This window comes from Pomacea canaliculata, linkage group LG9, assembly GCF_003073045.1.
Source record: "Pomacea canaliculata isolate SZHN2017 linkage group LG9, ASM307304v1, whole genome shotgun sequence".
In the NCBI taxonomy this organism is placed as follows: domain Eukaryota; kingdom Metazoa; phylum Mollusca; class Gastropoda; order Architaenioglossa; family Ampullariidae; genus Pomacea; species Pomacea canaliculata.
Window position 1 is genome coordinate 19,341,088 of NC_037598.1, and position 22,590 is coordinate 19,363,677.

The 22,590-nt window shown below is 37.4% G+C and overlaps 1 protein-coding gene and 1 long non-coding RNA gene across 3 annotated transcripts; both read left to right on the plus strand.

The window, feature by feature from the left end:
• Positions 1-5,001: 5,001 nt before the first annotated feature.
• On the plus strand, positions 5,002-10,231 carry LOC112571983 (cyclin-dependent kinase 20-like). 2 transcript variants are annotated; one of them, XM_025251444.1, is made up of 11 exons: positions 5,002-5,053; positions 5,308-5,395; positions 5,699-5,772; positions 5,911-5,950; positions 6,417-6,605; positions 7,151-7,272; positions 7,452-7,514; positions 8,351-8,402; positions 8,827-8,898; positions 9,197-9,358; positions 9,746-10,231. In XM_025251444.1, the coding sequence occupies exons 2-11, from the start codon at positions 5,321-5,323 to the stop codon at positions 9,941-9,943; spliced, it is 1,047 nt and encodes a 348-aa protein (XP_025107229.1). In that variant the 5' UTR covers positions 5,002-5,053; positions 5,308-5,320; the 3' UTR covers positions 9,944-10,231. The 2 variants fall into 2 exon arrangements, with proteins under 2 accessions (XP_025107229.1, XP_025107230.1); XM_025251445.1 differs by having other exon boundaries at positions 5,029-5,102.
• A 1,408-nt stretch (positions 10,232-11,639) lies between these two features.
• On the plus strand, positions 11,640-22,590 carry LOC112571879. Its single transcript, XR_003100903.1, has 2 exons — positions 11,640-20,223; positions 20,937-22,590. It is a non-coding gene; the product is annotated as an uncharacterized LOC112571879 (long non-coding RNA).

Here is a 22,590-nt window from a genome sequence, read left to right on the forward strand (position 1 = left end):
TGTTGGACACACATACACACAAAAAATGCTTGCTTCTGTAAAATAGGCAAGGAGCCTGAAAAAAATGTTTTTGCGGTTCCTCAAATCCACCTTGCTTCTTCATCATGTACATTATTGGGTAACACCCAGGAGCAAAGTGATGTTCACATGCAGAGTACTGTGTATGGGCAGTCAAGTCAGCTCTACACGCACGAGCGAAGTCCATCCACTGTCTTCACAACGATGAATCCTTTGGGAACATATTACACTTTCTGTCAGTTTTCCTGTGCATTCAAAGACACAACAGTTTCCATGTCTACACTTGGGCTTTCAAGATTCAGTATTTTCTGAGAAACTTGCATTAGCCATGCTGTGGTCAGCCATGATACCACCGGTACTGACGTCACAAACGGCATCGGGTCCAAATGAAGATTTGAACAGGCGAGGAAATATTTTTTTTTTAATTCGTGATTTGTGTTTCTCCTTGCGATGTCACGCTTGATCATTAACACGTGACATGAGCCACCAATCGGGTAGGTATTTGAGTTTTAGAAAGACTGTGCAGTCAGCCCCCGGCATCTACACCACATTAGGCGCTTACAGAAACTCACCGACGAGCATTCTCCTGGTCAAGGTAGTCGCGGCCATGGGAACTAAGGAAACGCTGAGACATAGGTTGGCTACATTTCAGCCGTTCAACCGTCCAAGTGGTTGAGGGATCGGAGTTTGGGTCGTCTTGACCGCGGATCCCTGCCACAACATAGGGACCGCTTCCTTGTGTGCCAGAAGAAAAGGAAAGGGTTGAGAAGACTGTTAACGAATGGAAAGAAAGACATCACCAGATTGCGAGCCGTGTTGACCTCTCGACCTCTGTCCTCCCCCGAGCCGACGATCCAGATGTAGTAGATGCCAAAGGGCAGGTAGGACAGGCAGAACCACACAGTCAAAATGGCGGCATAGACCGTGAGCCTCAGCTGCGACCTGGTGAGGTCTGTGTGCCTGGGCCTAAAGGCCGTTCTAGAAAGTTCCGCGGAGGTGCCACGAGACTGTATATCCACCATGGACTGGCTTGAAGTCGAAGCATGATCACAGGGAGGTGACCTTTGACATGGGGACGACCCTGCTCCAGCGGGCTGCGGGGTGAGTTTGAAGGCAGCAGGATCAAAGGCTGACCTGGTGCGCATGTGTTTAGTGGTGGTCCGGTGTCGGCGGAGAGATCATCTTCTGGGGACGAGATGGAGGCGCGGATGAAGCCCACCGATGAATTAAGAAGCGTTTTGGTGTTGTTGTTGTTGTTGCTGCTGCTGCTGTTACTGCTGCTGTTGGTGGTAGTGCTGCTGTCAGGATCGGCGAATGACGTTGAGAAGACGTTTCTCGAAACGCGGGGTCCTGCGGCAGGAAGTAGAAGGAAGAATAGCTTAGCTGGCGACCTCTTGACGCAGAAGGTGAAGGGTCAAGCGCCGTGTTGCGAATCGTCACCGAACGTTGACCTTTGGCGAGGCTTTGCCTCAACTTGAAGGCGATGGCCAGGTAGATGGTCCCCACTCCCAGCGCCGTCGACAGCTGCAAGAGTCCCTGCAGCACAACTCCACCTTTGGTGGGAGAGTTCACCGGGATGCACTTAAACCTGTTCTCAAACCCGCCCACAAGGGAAGCCGCGACGAGGGCACAGCTGATCAACCATGACGAGATCACCATGGTGACCAGCTTCTGCCGCGAGAGGGCGCAGGCGCGGTAGCGGTACGGCAGGAGGATGGCGGCACCACGTTCTGCGGAGATGAGGAAGGTCGTCACGGCCGTGCAGTCCACGCAGAGGTAGAAGCAGGCGACGAAGACCTTGCAGATGGTTTTGCCGATGATGTGGTAGCACACCAAGACGCTAGACATCACCGACACCAGCATGGCGCCCAGGTCCGTCACGGCCAGGCTCAGGAGGAGGACGCGGAAGGATGACACCATCCCGGAACGGTCGTACATGATGGCTACCATGGTAACGATATTTAGAACGATACCGGAAGTGCCCAGCACCAGGTTGCGGGCGATGTAGGTGTCGGTCCAGATCGGTGCTTGCCTGCCGACCGAAACGTTTGAGGTGTTTGATAGAGTATCCATCTCTCAACAACCTGCACCACAACCCGTAAGTCTTTCCTGAAAAACGTGGAGAGAAGAATACGACTTCAGCTCTTTTCACCTTCTTATCTGGAGAGTTATCAGACCGAAAGCTATGACCTGGTGTACAATATACTTCACAGAAATATTGGCGTTGAAAAGTGCAGGATGCGAACTCCTCGCGTTGAGACGAAAGGGAAAATCACTCGTCAAGTAGACAAACACTGGTGTTGCAGTGCTTGGAACGACTAAATGCAGGTGTTGACATGTCAGGTAGACAAATACAAATATTTCAGCTGCATACGTGCTACTCCTGTGATGGCTGTTTGGAAGTTGAAGGTTTTTTTTTCCTCCCGTGAAAACAATTTCAGCAAGCACGCATCTGCTGGAGCCTGTGGAAGGCTGGTGACGAGGGGGAGACAAGACAGATGGCATCGCAGCCACCACTCCCCGGGCCTCGCGCAGTCCGCCATGCTGGTGGCGCGCACTCGGAACTGGCACCGGAGCTGAAGAGTGAAGGACACGCACGTGCATGCAGACGCCGCAATTAGTGGAGCTAAACACGGACAAGGATGAGGCTCCATGATGCACTTTCGCAACATCGCGGGAAGCCACTCACATGGGACGGACAAGCGGAGGTTCCAGACCTACTAACATTTTCTCGGGCGCACAAGCTGGAGGTTCCAGACGTATTAACATTAAATAACTGCGGTGACACCACACACACACACACAGACTCATTTCGTGAAGCTATTTATAGACAAAACTACCATAATTTCAGTGCACCCGAACACAATATGGTTCAGAAAGGTTTTTATTATATTTTCTTCGTTATAGACTGGTGCAAATGATTTGTGAGTCTGGAGGTGTTTAGTAAGAAAAAGGTTGACAACTTGACCTGATGATCAATATTTCGACAAAGGAGATGGGGATAGGGATGGATGGAAAGGGGGGAATGGTTGAATGGGCTGCTGCTACTGTTGATATTTGTTATGAAGAACTGTTGCCCCTGTCAAATGTTTCATCTGTTTTGTCGATAATCTTAGTTCTGATCGCAGTGTTGATACTAAAGCGAAAGCATGGATATTTATCTATAGGTATAGTTGTTTTTGTCTTTAGATTTTAAAAATGGGTTTTTTCTCATTGTTCAAACATTATTTATAATACCTATCCACCAATAACATCTTTCAAATGCGTGGTGAAGACACATCTCCCGCGAGCATTGCTCGTAACACTAGTCCACAGAATGTTCTTTTTTTTTTTCAACTCCCACTTTTCCTACTAGCCTTCCTCTGCAAAATCACGATACTTTTAGTTCTTGTTACCTGATTCTTTTTTTTTCGTTTTCTGTATTTGTGTTTTATTAGTCATGTGTGTGTCAAATTTAAATGTCGTCTCACATCGTGCGGCTGGATAAATCCTCCAACTCGTTCCACAGCAAGACAAACTGTTTGTTGGTGTAGGAACGCAGTCTCTCGTTGCTGTTTACGAGGTTTCGTGACTGATTTTTGTATCTTGGTATAGTTAGGACGGTTTGTATCGTGCTGTATCGTTGTGGCATTACTGTGTAGCAGAAGGGTCAAGTCGACACATCCCTCGATCTGTTGTTCTTCCTGCCTTTCTGTTGCTCTGCGTGCCGTCCACTCAAGCAGGTCTTATCATTGCACTGTTAAATCGCTTGTCACCCAAACATTCTCATACGTTGTCAAGTGCTAGCAAAGCCTGTGGCAGTTGCCAAGATGTGTGTGTTGGGGGGAAGGGAAGAGGAGGTACAGGAGGGAAAGGGCGTGTGTGTATGTGGGGTGTGTGTGTGGTGTGGAGGTAGGGAGGCGGGTACAGTCACACCACTGTTATATGGCCGTACTATAAAAATTTTGTTATACTTTATTTATAGTTATTAAAAATTATCTTTGTTGTTGTTTTTTTTAAAATCTTGCTCCGTTGTTTACACGTAGACTAACGATTCGTCATTTGGAGCAGTTCGTCGCCAGAACATCCTTACGATACAGAAGCAGCACTTGGTGTGCAGTGTGATCGGTTTGGTCAGGCTTTCATCTGTCATCCTCTAATACTGGAAGTTATGCATCATCATCATCATCATCATCAGCAGCAGCAGCAGCAACAACAACGACGACGACGATGACGACAATTTCTTGAGCGCTTTTCCCACAATCAAAGCGGGGTCATAGAGTTCTAGAAAACAAGGCAAGAGTTGTTTACGTTTCGGCGCACAAGCACGATATCATGGATGTCGCATCAGCACAATATGGCAGTGAAGAAACTAAATGGGGCGTTAGGCAGGATTGTAGATACAGGGATCACAGAATGTCATCATTGCTTGTCTACTCACATAGATCTAAAATATAAAGCAGACGAAAAAAAAAAAAAAAAAAGAAGTATCAACAGCAGTCAGTAGACACCAAACACGACAAAATTCCACGTACAATGGTCTTAATCCCGCACGAGCATTAGATGGGCCCGGAATTATATGCAATGATCCGTGGGGGTAGAGGGAAATTGGTGTTTTAGGCTGAGCCAGCAACTAATGCTATATCACGGCAAGGAGCAAGCCATGTAAGCAGATACTATACGCAGAGACAGAATGAGACGAGAGCTGAACTCAGGACAGCCAACCTTCACTGTATTGATGACAACAGGCGTAACCGTTGCGCCACCGGGCCGCCCACAAGTCCGTGGAACAACCGGCACCAGTCGCAGAACTGAAATGACCGATTACTGCTGGACCTTCAAAATCAAACATGTTCCTAATAATTAATAATTTTAACTGAATAATTTGTTATGTACTGTTAGTAACATTTTTTATGTAGCATTTACGATAACCGTTTTGACACTCACGTCCAGTAATTAGATATAAGGAAGATAACTCTAATAAAAGTTTACTCTTTACGGGGAGAGGGGGAAAAGTCGTACGGCATCGTAAACACGTCGTTGGAAACGTTCGCAGGTAGTTGTAGTGGACTAATTGTGCGTGTTACAAAGTTCGCAGTTGAAGTGTAAGCTCTTTTTCCTACATATGAACAGCGTGCATAACAAACATTATTTATCTTAGCACTGAGATACGCTAATACTTGATGCTAGGACCAATAATAGTTCTTTGTGTTCGTTGAAGTGTGTGTGTGTGTTTTACGCACAGTAAATGACTTAATTTTAGCCTTGGTTGTTGTTTTAACGAACCCACCCAATTTTTTTAAACACTAGTTTCAGTAAGAGAATGGAGCAGTACAGCATCCTTGGACGCATTGGTGAAGGAGCGCACGGCATTGTTTTGAAAGCAAAACATATTGAGGTGACTCTTTATTTCTGCTAAATTTTCTCCCTTTATTTTTATACTCTAGCTATAATATAAATATACATCTTTTCATTATTTAATTGTAGATCTGTCAGAATCAGTTATCTAAATTTAACAACAGTTAAACTATTTCAGCTTTGTAATTTTGTAAGTATAGTTTTTTAAAATTACAAAAATTCCTACTTAACCTCAAACTGTGGTATAAAATGTCTTTGATATAGATTATGCTGTAAAAAATTCTCATCTGCACATCCCATTCTTTGGAAATGTAACGTAAATATGTTCATATATGTTTTGCAGAGTGGTGAAGTTGTTGCATTGAAGAAGGTTTCACTAAAAAATCCTGAAGATGGCATCCCCAATACAGCTCTCAGGTAGTGTATATATATATAGTGGAGTTTTTTTCTCTAACTTTATGTTCCAAATTCACCAGTAATATATATTTAAATCGAGTTAGTGTTGGAATTTTTTTTAGAAGTGAAGTACATTGTATTACTTTCATTTCTTGGCAGAGAGATCAAGGCTTTGCAGCTAATTGAGGATAACCCATATGTAAGTATGAATATGATGCATGTTCAGCATGACCCATGTCAGCTTTCATGAATGTTCAAATGCTCTTTATGTAGATCCATTCATGAACATGTGAAACTGTTTTGTAGATTTCTGCATATGCAGTTGTAACACTTAAAGACAGACCTACCTTGCTATTTTGCCACATCTGTCAAACAAAAATATTGGACAAATGTGGCAACATAAATATTCTGGGGGGTCACTTTTGGGAAAATTTGTTCTTTGACAACGTGTGGGGAAAAGAGGTATTGACAAGATAATGGATGGTGGGAAGAGTTGAGACTAAAGGAAAAGGGAGAATCAGTGTTATTTATACATATACACCATACACACTAGACATTTACTTTTCTTCTTTGTATAAGATTCTGTGTACAAGTGCTTTAGAAAAGCATCACCTCTAATAATTTTTGTGTGAATTAATTGAAACATCTGTTTTTAATTTTGACAGGTTGTGCGATTGCGTGAAGCTTTTCCCCATGGCTCCATGATTGTGTTAGTTTTTGAGTATATGTTGTCTGACCTGTCAGAAGTGATCCGTAAGTCAGAGCGCCCACTTACTAAAGGTCAAGTAAAGTCATATATGCTGATGCTCTTCAAAGGTCTGGCTTTTCTTCATGATAACAAGATTATGCACCGAGTAAGTGTACATCACTATCTGTATTTGAATTTGCTTCCTATTTATGATTGAATGATGGTGCTCAAGAAGTGTCTAAGCTACATGAGGATAGCTTTCAATTAACCTCCTGGGTCTTAATCACTGAGCATTACATGGGATCTGGCATAGCCATAAGATCAGGTTCACTACCAAGTACAAGCTGTACAAATCTCTGGTAGTACAGATCCTGCTCTACAGATGTGACACATACATGGACTTATGGACCCTGCTCGCTTAAACGGAAAGGAAAATCCAGGCATTCAAGAAAAAGTGCCTGAAGAGGCTGCTCTAGACCTATCCATGTGCTCCCCCCAGCGATAAGTGCTGGTCAAGGGGATGACTGACTGACTGCAGCGTTAAGCTCAAGTACTATTTAGAGTTAACAATTTTTACTTAAAATTTAAACCCTGGCCAATGTAGTTAATTTAAAAATTTAAACCCTTGCAAGTATGGAGGTTAGATATATTTTGAATTTATAAAATAGATATATTATAAATATATTTTAAGATTTAAACTGATTTTTTCAGGATCTGAAGCCAGCCAACTTGCTGATCAGCTCAACAGGCCACCTAAAGCTTGCAGACTTTGGCCTGGCACGTGTCTTCCATAACAAAGGCGAGAGGGAGTATAGTCATCAAGTTGCCACAAGGTCTGGTGTGATTACACTACTATATTCCTAAAACTAAGAGTATTACATAGTATATAAATTTGTGAAAATAACTTTGGCAAAGGGATATTTATACATGTTTGATGAGATATGAGAAAATATTTTTGCTAACATCAGTTTACTGCATGCCATAATCATTAACTACACTCATATAATTTCAGATGGTATAGAGCCCCAGAACTTCTTTATGGAGCTCGCAAGTATGATGAAGGGGTTGATCTGTGGTGAGTTGAGGATGCTGTGAATGATGTTTCATACATGTGTAGTTTAATCCTGTGTACTTATTTCATTATTCTGTTTGTAGTTTTCTTACATTAAAAGTGACTGAAATCTTTTTTGTGGAAGTTGGATAAGATAAGGCCCATGTTTTCCACAGTGATCAAACATGCAATATATTGTAATTCCAATTAAAATAAAAGAATGCAAACATGTTAAAAACACAATGGTTACTTTACAAGATGTTTGTGTGAAGTGCGGACGTTTTTATCAGTCCTCTCTTTTTTTCGGTGCTGGTCACTTGCTAACTGGTATCCAACAGAAAGTTAGGGTAGAAAAGTTTATTCATACCCTTCTGGGGGCATGTAGAACTTAACACCTATGGGGAGAAAAACACCTATCAAATTGAAAAATGAACTGAAAGGATTAAATCAGAGGTGGAATATTAATGAGCATATTTTTATAGCACAGTTCACCATTTTTAAGTAGGCAGATTGCACTGCGCCAACACTATATTACAATACCCAAATATAGAAATGTTGACTCAAAACAAGCAATAGACACGAAGACAGCAATATAGCATAAAGTATAAGTGTGAGATCTTGCAGTTAAGTCAAGTTCAGGGAAGGTTAATTAGTTTGAACACTGGGTTAGAAACTATCTCTTTTTTGAGCAAATTTTGGCATGCAACATGGTTAAGAGCTGACCACAATGGTACAATGGCACCAATAAAAAATATCAGTAAAAAAAATCATTGCAGGGTTGGTTTATGCTAGCTAGAAAGCTGGTTAAAGTGTGTTAATGCGAGCACTGATCTGAATTCTTTTTTGTCACCATTTTACAGGGCTGCAGGATGCATATTTGGTGAACTGTTAAACAACTCTCCTGTCTTTCCTGTAAGTATTTTACTTTTTAAACTACTACTAAACACTTACTGTAGGCTTGATATAGCTACTGTTATTTACAGGGTGAAAGTGAATTCTTTTTATTATAATCTGTATTTTCATCAGTGATACTGTCCTTCTCCTTAAACAAGATTTTAAAAATACTACAATTATCACAATATTAACACATAAAATGTAATACTTTGGTCCAAATAATCTTTGTGCACTTTGCTGCCGAACGTGAACCAACAACATAAATTAAATTTGTGTATATTGAGAATAGTAAGGAATGTTTGTTCTGCTTATTAACACAAATCTTAAAGTAATTTATATTTTTACCTCCAGGTATTACATGAATGTTTGCCTGAAATTTAGTTTTTTCAGAATATTGTAGTAGATAATATGAACATTCATGTGACACTTACATTTTTCCCAGGGTGAGAATGACATTGAACAGCTTTGTCTTGTTATTCGTGTCCTTGGAACCCCTAGTGAAAAAACCTGGCCTGTAAGTTGATTTGAGTGCAAAATATATTTGTCTCTCTAGTTCATTTGATCGTTGTGATCACCAAATGCCGATTGAATAAGAGCTTTGGGAAACATGAAAACGCTGAATCAGTTAACCAATGATTCTAAGAATAGATTTTTCACCTTTTGAAGACTTTATAAACAGTTTTGCAACCCACACAAAAAAAATTGTCAGAGGACATTTTGTTACAGACTACCAATGATAGTCAGGTGCTTTTCTATAATCCCATATTCTTCAGCATTAAATGTTAACTTAAGCTATGATAAACCATCCACAGGGAATGCATGAAGAGGACCTTCCTGACTTCCACAAGATCTCTTTCGAGCCTTGCCAGCCTGTACCACTTGAAGAAATATTCCCTGATGCATCATCTGAAGCTCTGGATCTGCTGAAATGTTTTCTTGTCTACCCATCCAAGAAGCGAATATCAGCCAAAAAGGTAACATGAATCCTCTTCCTCATGACAATGCATTTTGAAGCGCAAGTTTTTTCGAGTTGCTGCCTTTAGTTTATTACAAGATACTGTCTTGAAATCTGATCAAATAGCTCATTCATTCTCAATATAAAAGTATTTAAACATCAGAATGAGCAACCTCCTAAAATGATAAAACTACATTTGCAGCTATGTCACAAAAGTGGACTAGCTGCTCTGGTGATGGTTTATTATTGTGTGCTTTGAGCTCACACGCTGTAAGTTAAGTAGATTTGCTAGGAAAACAAATGAAAAAACAACACATTTTAGTGGCGAACAACAGTATTATGTTCTCCTAACATGTCTGTAAGTTTAAGGTGACTGTCAAACTTGACATGTTGTTGACTTTCTTAGGCTCTTCTTCATCCATATTTCTTTACTGAACCGCTGCCGGCCCATCATTCAGAGTTACCAATTCCTCAACGGTCCTCGAGACGAAGTGGTTTGCATCTCAAACACCAGACCCATGACTACAACATTGACCTTCCTCTTCAGGAAATTGTTGTTGACCCACAATTGCTAGCACCACATGTGATAAAAATGAAACAATGATGTGTTTTAATTTCTTTCTAGACATTTATGACCTGATTCTGACATTAGCTAACAGCTAAAAAGCCAGAGATTATTTATTAAGGGTGGGTTGGGTGTGTGTGTACATGTTTGTGAGTGTGGGTGGATTTAGGGGACAGGAGTGAGTGTATCTGAGAGAGAGTTTTTGTGTAAAATATTTGCTCTATGTTCCTAGATTTGATATTAGTTTAATATGAAATATAATATTTAATATGAATATAATATTAGTTTTAACATGAAAATCAACTGCTTTAATATTTATGTTTAATAAAAAAAATTAAATAATAATAATGGTTTGAAGAATATCTTAAAATTTAACAGTTTAGAATGGCTACACTATGTTTGTTTCATTCATTCACAAAAAATGAAGTGTACATCTATTTCAATGTACACACATGCATGAACACCTTGAGAAAGTAATGAAATGATACTGCAATACCCTCTAGCAAAGTTTATGGTATTTATTTTCTTGTCATGGCTTTGAAAAGTCTGCCCCTTTTTGTAAATACATACTTTTTCATCTTAATTGTCAGAATTTAAAAAAATAGAAAAACAATTTTGAAGACATATTTAGCGTTTGCTAAAGTTTGTAAAGAAGCATCAGATTTGCTGTTGCGTGGTAGGATGACTAGATGCCGGGAGTATCCTCTAGGAAATGCATGTGTAAAAACGACAAAAGTACGAGTATTAAAATATACTAAGCAGGCATGCAACAGCGCAGCTCAGAGATCCTGTTCCCCAACTTCATTCTTCAGCCATTAGGATTTACCTTAATCCTACTTAGACCTTGTATTTGTCACGCGCTGAATACAATACAACGATAATTCCCATCACAGCACAGACCATTGATCATGGCGTCTATATGGTAACGGTAACAACACGTTCATAAAAAAATCTGAGCAAGCGCACACTGTATGAAATATTATCTGATTGCAACATTCCAGTTTACGCCACTAATAATTATATCAGCTAGTGTCTATTACTAAACTAGTACAATTTAAAAAGTTACGGACTATATTGTACGAACGAACGAGAGTACTGAAGCTTCTGAAAACTAATGGACGAGACGATGCGGATCTTGTCCACTGAAATACATCAAAAGATTTCATTTAAGAATTGAAAAAATACTGCTTAAAACACAGTATTGTGCAAATACTCCAAACTAGATAAATGGCTAAACGCAACATAAACTTTCAATAAAAAGATTAATATTTACATTAGCACAGTTTAATACTTTTTAAAAACAGTGGAGTGATGGTCAAGGTCGCGGACGATCGTACCGAAGCACAGTAATACCACGAACATTAGTCCCTGGACTGCTGGCAGACGATTTTTTTTTTTTTCTAGTTTACTGCTAATACGAGGCATAAGACAAGAAAGCTTCCGGTTTACTCACATTCTTTATTTAGGCTCGCCGAGACTAACAACGGACAACTTCGCAAGAGGCTGCGCGTTGGTCTTGGCAGACAGACAGCAGTCCACCTATACACGACCTTGGTAATACAAGTTCGTGGAAGGATAGTGGGCGATGATGTAATCATAAAAATCTCTTATCGCCGAGAATGTATCAAAAGACTTATTTCTTAAAATAAGTCTACAGAAAACAATACAGCTTAAAAAAATTAATTTATATTTATAAAAACTGCAATTTTTTTATTACTTTTAAAGTCTGATTTCTAATTAACTTCCGCATACCGTCCTTTGCTCGCGCTGAAATTGCAGCTTGTAAACAAACTATCTGCTCTTAAAAACAAAGGAGACTGGGGAAAAAACATGAACCACAAAGCCATGGTAAGAAAATATAAAGCTTTTGCTTAAGTGGTACTCTGGACTACTTGATCGCATATTCGTATTGCTGAAAATTTCGATATGTAGACCAAAAATACAGCCAAGGAAATGCCCTTTGTCGGTTCAGGAAACAGAGAACCAAGCCTACAACTTCTACTTAATAGCAATATAGGAAGATTCCAGGCGTATAACAATGTCTGTTTGGAATATTTAACACGCTAACCAATCGTAGAAGACTGGAGATGGATTTTAACTAAGCCAAAGAAAATGGAATAGCATCGGTTGGAGAAAGCAATCTCCAAACGTAGTGGAGCTCAACAATATACAGGTATTTGTACCCATGATGTCGTGTAGAAAGATTTCTTCAGGAAGCGGACTTTGGGAAATTTAAGCATACAAGCCACAACTACACAAGTTACCTCTATTTTGGTTCAACACACAGTTTGACTCTTGCATTGTATCTGGTCATTTAGAGGGCTACCTGCTTTCATGATTGAATTTCGTAGATAAAACCAGCTCTTGATTCTTGCATCCAGCTTTTACACACAAACCTTCATTCAACTGCAGTGCAAAAAACTGCTTCTCAAGGAATGATGCAAAACTGTGATGACAGATTAAGATCATTTGCATATGAGTTGAGTATAAAGGTCCACTCCTTTTGGCTACAGCTGACTTTGCAAAAGCCTCACTTAGTGGATGGGACAGCCTTATAGGATGTAGGAGAGAGTCTGATCTCCATGGCCTCACTTCCTATTGGCAATGCATACAGTTTTTGTCTTTTCTGATGTGCAAAAAAAAAAAAAAAAAAAATTCTGCTTCTCAAGGAATGATGCAAAACTGAGATGACAGATTAAGATCATTTGCATATGAGTTGAGTAAAAGGTCCACTCCTTTTGGCTACAGCTGGCTTTGCAAATGCCTCACTTTGTGATGGGACAGCCTTATAGGATGTAGGAGAGAGTCTGTTGTCCATGGCCTTCACTTCCTTTTGGCAATACATACAGTTTTCATCTTTTCTAATGTGGAAAAAAAATACTGCTTCTCAAGGAATGATGCAAAACTGAGATGACAGATTAAGATCATTTGCATATGAATTGAGTGTACAAAGGTTCACTCCTTTTGGCTACAGCTGGCTTTGCAAATGCCTCACTTTGTGGATGGGACAGCCTTATAGGATGTAGGATAGAGTCTGATCTCCATGGCCTCACTTCCTTTTGGCAATACGTACAGTTTTTATCTTCTCTGATGTGAGCCTAGTCCACAGTACCCCATGTGATGGTGATACATAAAGGATCTGACGGTCTCATGTCAACTTTTGATTCACCATTCAGACTGATTAAGTCTCCTCCAACATCTGAGTCTTGACGCACTTATTAAAATATGAGAACAACTTATATTTTTATGAGAATTCTGGATAAAAATATTAAATAATTGTGGCAATGTAGGGCTTCAAAATAAAGCCTTATGAGATATAAAAGATTCTATAAACTGCTCACAAGATTGTGGATAAGCTGCTGATATTCTGCTTTTACTCAGAAGTGAGTAGTGGATGAAAAATTTAGCGTTTAGTTTAAAATAACCAGCTCCTTAATTCTTGGGTCAGTTCTTCAAATGCAGATGAGCTTATAACCAGGAAAAAAGTGTACTTCTGCTTCATCATGAAATCAAATCACAAAAAGTCACATTTGTGGAATTATCTGAAGTAATTGGACCAGATCCTCACAATGGAAGTTGTTACATAGTTGTATGCCTTGGGGAAGTTGAAATCTGATGTGCACCCCTTTTGTTGATTGCTGAAATCTTTTGACTAGATGGCTGTTTATGGTCATGAACACGTGGGCATTGTCTCATTGACCCATGCTGGACCTTTCAGTATGAAAAGCTATTGCCCATAATCCCATGTTAACAGTTTGATCTAGGAGTTTATTTCCCTAGTTTTCATGCTTCCTAAGATTACCCACTAGGCAGCAGGACCATTACCTGTGGCATGGGGAATGGATCATTTTATAGGGGGAACTTATTTTTCCCCACTGGAGTGAACAAGTTGACACTGTATCACTCACCCACTGGGGCACCCAGTAATTTGTAGCAAATTTAACCTACTGAAATCTATCTTACCATCATAGAACATTGAATTCATCCCTAGTCTCCTTGGATATTGGCTATAGTTACATGCTCTTTTTGATGGGACCTTCATACAATACAACCACAAACAAAGAGGGTCAGAGTTATTGGTAAAGAGTTATCAGTTACCCCAATGAAATGGAATAATTAAGGACTAGGAAGCTGATGATGATGACTCAAAATGATGAAGAGTAAGATCTGATAATGCTTTCAGCTCACTGGGCTGTGCAAAGTTGACAGAGGGTTAATAATGACTTAGATTGTGTTCTTCTTAGATGTACTAAATTCACAAAAAAGAAAGTTTATGAACACATAATCCTCAGAGCCACACCTGGATAAAAAAATGCACAGAAACTAAGAATTCAACAAGCTAAAATGATATCTAGAAACCATCAAAATCATTCTTGAGGAAGAGTACTTGAAAACCATGAGAAGGATTACTAAAGGATGAGAAATTTCAAAGGCAGCAAAAAGAGAAAACCTGAGGTAGAAGCCAACTTGAAACATAGACGAGAATTAAAGTTTGAAAAATAAATGACAACAGTAAATCTATTTAGCACAGGTGAAGCCACTTTACAGGTGTGGGCATGACTAGCAGCAAAAAAATAAAACAATATATTGAGAAAACTGACATAAGGATACAGCATCTAGTAAAAGTCTGCCAGTTGAAGAAAAAATAGAAAGTGAGCAGGTAAAAAAATAGTCACCTCATTGTGTGGAATTTGGCATATCAACCCAACAAACTCTACATTAACCCTTCGACATAAAGTGAAAACATTTTCAAAGATCATTCTTGACAAAAGGGCTGCTTGAAGTGAAGAGCTGATACAACATAACTGCATGGCACATTTTCTGGATGGTTACTTCTTAGTCTTATTTTCATCATGGTTCTATCAGCTATTTTGGCATTTCAAGGATCTGATATTACTATTGCTGGCAAAAAATATCAGGCTTTTTGCCTTTGTCATCCTTTTTTTCTCTTCTGAATGACCTGTGGGTCACATCAAAAGCTTAATGCTGATATAAATCCAAACTTTGGAGCCATCATTGCAGCATCTGACAGAAAGTACTTATTGCTTGAAGTTGGTTTGTGAAAAATTTGACATGCATGCTTTAGTTTTATAAGGTGATATCAGTGGATTAAAGAATTTGACACGTGTTTAATTAAGTGAAGTGATAGTAGTTTTTCCAAGAATCTGGCGGATAGAATGCTTCTTGGTCTTATTTGCTTGGAGAGGAACTCTAGAGGCCCTGGAAAACGATGTGATGCACTGTAAGCATCTTGGTTACTGGAAGAGGATCTTTAGTAACAACAGGCCAGGTCATTGATCTCAGATTTCAGTGAGTCAGATAGCCTTTTTGACAGAAAAATTGTGCTCTTCTTGGACATACTGTGGGCTATCAGTGCCATCCCCTCTCCATGTGGAAAAAAAATCATGTTTTGGAGGAACTATAATCCTGATAACAAACATAATTCCTTGAAACATCAGATTCGTGTTTAATGCATCACATTCTATCAGTTAGATGACAGCAGTTTTTCTTGGAACTGATGACTTTTAATTTTCTTCAGGGGTATTCTGCATTATTATGGATGAATACACAAGTGTAGTCAACATGGAAGTAATGAAAGCATTAGTAAAACATTGTATATGACTGTTGCAAGATTTAGAGATATGTATGTGTTGACCTCCAGCTTTCATATATAAATGATGCTTATGATATAGTGACAATTTCCCACGCTTCCATTTTAAATGTACTTAGCCATGTTGATATATGTAACACATTTTGCAGTAGTATAGTTTTCTAGGTGTTCCTTATTATGAGTTCTCTATATTAAAAAAATTATAAAATATATTTTACATGTATCATTTAAAGGGAAGTTATTATCTTTGTTATTATATAATGAAAGTACTGACAGAAACTGGAGGTTTGCACAAACAGCTCTTTAAATTTCATGAACAATGATAACTTGTATAACATTTCATTGATGGAAAAAAGTGTGAGTGTACATACATGTATGTGTGTGTGAGGGTGTGCATGTATGTGTGTGTGACTGTGTACATGCGTGCAAATGGATCCTGAGATGATGCTTGCTAGTGAACAGAAGGGAAAAAATTGTTTAGAAATTTTGCAAGCTACCATCTTGCATAAAAGAAGATAAAAAAAGAAAAAAAGAAAAAGGAACAAGAAAGAAAAAAAAAACTAAAAGAAAACAAAACAAATGAAAAAGGCATAAGAACAGCAAAATAAAAAAAAAAAAGAAAAGAAAGAAAGAAAAAGAAGAGAGAAAAGAGAAGAAATGATACAAAAAGTCCACTCCATGTTTGTAGCATGCAAGAGAAAGTGTTTGTCCTTGTGCATAGGTTGTGTATGTACCTCAACAGAGCATTTTATTTACATTAAAAGGTTGAAAAGCATTGTGTCTGTTGTAATTTTCTGTCTTGCTGTTTTCTTTTTTCAAGTGTTTGCTGTTGTCGTGGTTGCTTGGGAATATGTGATTTAGAGATATTTTAAAAAATAATTAGGCTAAAATTTTGATTAAAATAAAACTGTTTCACTCAAGTTGTAGGCAGAAAATACAGAATTAGATTTGTGGCAACAATCCTTCAGAAACATAGCAAGTAGTTTTGTAAGATCTGTATGTATAAACTATAATTCCGCATACCCCTATATAAATGAACTCAAAAAAATATGCAGTATTTGACATGACGGTTTATACATTTTATTTTAAATGAATGCAATCAGATTTCTAGATTATAGATTTTATTTTCAAACAGTAACAATGCAAACTAATAACACTTACAAACATTAAATAATGATCTCAGTACAGTTGATACGTATGCTGCAAAAGCGCATGTTTAACTATTTGCAGATCATATTTTCATCACTATAATTATTGGTTGAAAAATCCATATTCTTTTATTATCGAACATATTGGTGCATTCATTTTGAAAGTTAGCCAAAAAACAAATGTACATTAACTGCTCACTACTAGTACAACATGCTTATGTGTTTAAGTTAATTATTGGCAGTCCATTTTCTTAAGTTTTAAATTATATTTTAAAAATTGTGTTTACAAATTAATTAGGGATCTAATGAATAATTTGATTCAAATGGGACCACACCAAAAGAAGAATGCTTGTAAATGACTTCTCCCTAAATATTTTAAAAAGTATAAATTTGAGTGGAATGTTTGTGTGTGTGTGAGAGAGAGTTTTTCCCTATGACCATCAGTATATATTTTCATCCTACCATGTGGCATTCTATAAACATAATATTGTGTCCATGTAGATTATTATTCTGTGTTTATATATTTTTCCGGTCAAGCACTTTGAGCTCACCATTAATTGATGGTAGGATAAAGCACTCTATAAATTAACTTTATTATTATTATACTTTCATCGCTCATGCATCCATATTATTTCTAGTGACTGGTCACATTAAAGTAGTATTTAACCAAATAGCTGTAAAGTTTTAAGCAAGTGTACCATTATAACCTGTTTAAAAGTATGGGTGTGTTGGTTTGTATAAATATATCATCCATATAATGTATTCTCTTGCCCTGACATAGTCTTAGTTATGGTGCAGCATATCCAAACAATCAGCCATTGTATAAATAATAATTTTCATTAAAATCTCCATATTTTCATTTATTTTTAGCTGATCAAAATACAGGACAAGCCAGGAAAATTTAGTCTGTTTAGAAAAACCCATATAAATAAAGTAATAGAGAAGCTGCTGTTTCTATGACTCCTTTTTTATTCGCTTCACATATACATACACACATATCTCCACTGAAGGAAACAAGTTGCAGAAGAAGCTTCTTTATTATTCAGTTTATGTGGGTTGGCATGTTTCTGTCTCAGTGATTGAAACATTATAAAAAGAAAAAAATCCCACCCTAAAGTTGTTAAGATGGATCAATGTAGTTATGTTCACTCAAGTTCTTTTTTCTTTAGATCATCAATACTATATTTATTTTTTCCATGAAATATGCTTTTATCCTTTAAGTATAAAATACTTTGGTACATCAGATAATGTTAATTTTCACAATATCGCAATAGCAAAAAATAGATTTACTTTAGAACTTTTTTCAACCGTCAACATAAGCAACAATAAAATCAAAGGAAGATGTCAACATTCTGAAAGGTTCAATTTAAGACATAAATGGCCACTTAAGTATATAAAGGTGACTTTCAAAATTTAGTTTAAACAACCCCCTGTTTACTATTCTTTGCCCCAACTCAATTTTGTACTGTGGTTTCTATTTTCTGCATTCAAGCTGGGTTTAAAACAAATTCTACCAGTTTCTCATATAATAGATGTGATGGTGGATCATACTCCTGCAAATTTTATCTTCTTGCATTTTCTTTTTCTTACTTAACCTGTTCACTAAATTTTGCCGTTGTACATTTTTTACTTTTCAAACTTATCTAATTTTGTAACTGCACTTTTTTCATCTTAGCATTCAAAATGTTCTTTAGTTTTTCTTGAGAACAAGAGAAATCTTAATGGACAAAAAACCTCTCACTTGTGTCAAAAAAACTTTGGTGATTTTAGGAAACAAGGTAGAAGGCTGGCTTTCCAGCATTGCAGAAGTTAATATCTTAACAGTAAGCAGTAAGAAATACTGGACAGTGTTATGCAAATTAGTACACTGTTCAGAATAAAATAGCTCTAATTTTAACCCTACTCCTAAACTCTAAACTGATTTCATTCCTTTTTATAATAGTATTTGATACTGTGCTTGCTGCTTAAGGTAAGTAATTTCTGCTGGATTGCAAAGCCCGCCTTCTATATTAAATTGAGCTAGTTTAAAATGCATTGTTAAAACTTTACAGTATGTTGCACAAATCTAATTAAGATAATATATTGATATTTTTTTGTTCACATTGTCTTTTTGAGATCACATCACTAGGTGTTCATTGATGCATGATCTGGCATGGAATTCTGACATACTTTGGGGATATGCACCTTCTTTCAAAATGTACCTTACACTAATTGTGAATAGATAGCTATATCCCTGTAGATCTGTTTGGTGTTACCAGAAAAGATTTCTAACATCTTGTTGACATCAGGCATGATCACTAGTAATACATTCAACATGCAAAATATACATGTAGCTTTGTTAGGCCAATGTTCTCAAAACCCTAATCCTGCTGCCTTCAAACAAAAGTAAAATCAACTATCATATCCTTGAAAATATGGGTAAGAAATGCTGTAGCATGTGAAAGTATTGCTTTTTATACGTAGACTTGCAGTTTCCTCCTATGTGTAGTCTTCCACCATAATAAAAACTGTCATGGGTGATTTAGAGTTGTAAAGTTGCAATCTACCTTACTGCAAGTGATTCTATTTAGACTACATTGCTAGTGTCAGTTGTATGTTCTGCTATTCTTCAGCATGCATTTCTTCCTCTTGGTTCTTTGGTGCTTCATAATACCATTTAGCCTCTGATTTTCTTTTGGGTTACTGTGGTTCTTTGAAGGTTGCTAAATGTCTAAAGATCATGTTACACAAAACTCTTTGAATACTTGAGAAGTCCTCAGTACAAAACATGCATGTCCTCTGCTTGCTGGATAAACACATTTGTGTGTGTGTATGTGTGAGAAAAAAAGGTGAAGGTGGTGAAAAGGCATTACTAGTTTGATTTTTATCTTAGCATAAATATTAAAAAATTTATTAAAAAGCAGGAGATATGGATTGTCCTTGTCTTCACCTGTCAAGCGTCACGCCTTCTCTGCTGTCTTCTTATATTGCCGTAAGCAAGTATGCAAGATGTTCTAGTCTCCAGGTGTTTGAACAACCAGTGTGCAACTGTCCAAAATCTGGTAATATGTTTATACTTAGCCACTTCAGTGAAATCTTTGTAAAATGAAACTACCAACATGGCGGTGCAGATTGATGATATCAGTTATGTCTATGACATTCTGAATAGTACTTAATTCATTGATATTAGGAAATTGGTTTTTATTTAAATATTTTAGAGACTTTTTAATTGCTAGCTTTCCTTCATACATGTTGTTACAGAAGGTTAGTAAAATGTTCTTGCTAAAAATAAAGTACAATCCTTTGCAGGCAAAAGATCCTGTAAGAGTATGCCCGCTCTGCACAAGAATGGCATTAGCAGAAGAAGCCTTCACATCCAGCGTTTTAGCTTGTTGAGCAAAGTCTCTAATTTGAAAAAAATGAGACTTGCTCTAAAAAAGGTGGGACTGTATATCTCACTTTTGAAATATCTGAAGATTCCTGTTTGGCAGATCAGCATAGGAACAGTCCAAAACCTGATGCAGCTAATCGTAATCTGAAAATCATGGATGGCTTTATCCATGATGCTTTTGAAAGTGCTGGTAAGCATGGTGACAGATGTGTAGAACACTATATACATCAGCTAAATTTAGAATCAAGATATTCATGCCTCCTTTACCTTCAGTTATACTTGATGTAATATTCTTCCCTTACATATCTTACATGTACACTCCTGTAGCTTGGATTTAAAGCAGACATCTTTTTTGTAAATTTAATGTCTTTTCCATAATCTGTATTTTTTAAATTATTTGCATATTTAATATATTGTTCTATGGCAGACTTGCCTGTCTGTAGTGTCTATTTTGCTTTTAGTGTTGTTTGACTTTCATTGTCCACAATATTCAGTTTATTTCCTTTATTTATCACATGCATAGTGATACACTAAACAAATAACAACTACATTAACAATAATATTATGCTGTAGAATGTACCGCACAGTTGCCTGCTTTGTTTCACAAGTAATAATATAGACTCATGATCATACTAGCAAGTGAAAGCAATTCAAACAAATTTGAGATTATCAGGCAATTAGTACTACAAAATGGGTAGGTAAGTTGGCTCGGCTATTTAAATTTATCTCTCTCTGAAGTGTGTGAGAGAGTACTATTGCTATATTAATGAACACACTGACACAACACTTATTATAAACACTACTAACACATTATTCATTTCAAACAGATAATAATTGTTTGGGAAAAACTAATCATTTCTTTGGTCTTTATATTTGTAACATTTATTTTTGTCTTGTCATCAGCACTTGGAAGTTGTGTCCTGAGGTCAGGAAGGGCAGATTATGTTGTAAACAGTGACACTGGATTAAGACAACTGCAAGAGAACATCCAAGATGTTGATGAGATCGACGATGGTGGCAGTATTCAAAATGGTGGTGATTCCAACAATGCCCTTAGTAATATTTCTCTTGTAGCAGATAGAAATATTGTGCTTACAAGAAATGGACTTCATGTTGGTGAACGTTTTACTGGAATGGTGACAAAAAAGACTCTTTCATGAATGTTTCTCCTAAAAGAATGCAGGCTAATGTCACTTTAGAGATTGAGACTGACACTGAAGCTTTCACATTAAAACAAAACGACGCAAGTGCTGTTGTGGAGGAAGGTCCCACAGATGAGGCAGCAAACCATTTAGAGTTATTTTTTTCTAATCCTCTTCATATCCCGGCAGCAGAAGGAGCCTCTGCTGAAAACACCCACTCTGTGGACTGTGTGCTTTCTCAGCCCCCATCGCTAGATGAGGATGTGTCTTCAGGTGAACTACATGCTGCTAATGATTCATCGCTAATTTTCCTTTATTCATTTAGATACTGTTTCACAGGAGGAAGTCCTTTCGCAGGATAGAGATCACTTCGAGAATCCTCTCCTGCTAGAGCCAGTGTCAGATTCTGATGAGGTGTCATTGGCTTATTTAGCTGAATTGTCTGTGGAATTGAGAAACTTTACAGACAGAGCTCATGAAGATTATATAGATCCAGAAAGAGGTGAAAATAGAACACTTGGCTATGGATCAATGCTTCATGTGAGGGAAGGCAACATTTTAGTTAATGAGGAATTGGACTCTGTAGAATACATGGATATAAGCATAAGGCATTATGCTGATCCATTCAATGTTCTGCTGATGTAGTAGCTATAAGGCAAGGTTACACTTTAGTCCATGTTGAGGAATCTGATTCTAATGAATGTACAGATATAAATATTCGATAAATAATGTAAAAGTGAATCAATTAAATATTTATAAAATATAAATAGAAACTAAAAGAAAAAACACGTACAATTAGCTTTTGTTATAATATTTAAAAACAATTTTTTAAAGCAAAGTTTGTCACATTTTTTGGTTTGTGCCTATTTTAATTAGTTTAAACTGGCAGTTTTTGCTAGTCACGCTGTAATGTTAGGGAGGTTTTTGGCTTAATGTAATAACAAATTGATTATATACACATAGTAAATATAAATAATAAAAATATCTGTACAACACGGCTGCTAACTACCCTTTTAGCAGAGTAAGAGCAAATACACTAGCAATGTTTCCCACAAAAATTTTGTTTTGTGCCTAGTGCATGCAAAGGGAAAGTTTTTTGTTTTTCAACTATTGTGTACATTGAAATAGGATAAATTCTTTTTATTTTTGTATAGAGAATCCATGATAGATACATAACAATATACCATCAAATAACACTTAAGTCTCTAAAACAAAATTAAGCAGTAGCTTGGTTACCACAATAAAAAAAAAAAAAATGTACAATTTTATTAATATTTATTTCTGGACCTCTTTTAGTTTTGTTGAATTATGTTAAATACCCAAAGGCCTTATGAATAACGTACTATGTTTTGCCAAACGTGGACAAGACAGTACAGAAAAACAACATAGTTTTAAGTTTGTGTAATTTGAACACA

Bases quoted from the DNA above. Each gene is read 5' to 3' on its own strand.
- LOC112571983 (XM_025251444.1), top strand. From the start codon at position 5,321: ATGGAGCAGTACAGCATCCTTGGACGCATTGGTGAAGGAGCGCACGGC. The intron at 6,606-7,150 runs GTAAGTGTACAT...TGATTTTTTCAG, and splicing joins ATAACAAGATTATGCACCGA to GATCTGAAGCCAGCCAACTT. The intron at 8,899-9,196 runs GTAAGTTGATTT...AACCATCCACAG, and splicing joins CTAGTGAAAAAACCTGGCCT to GGAATGCATGAAGAGGACCT.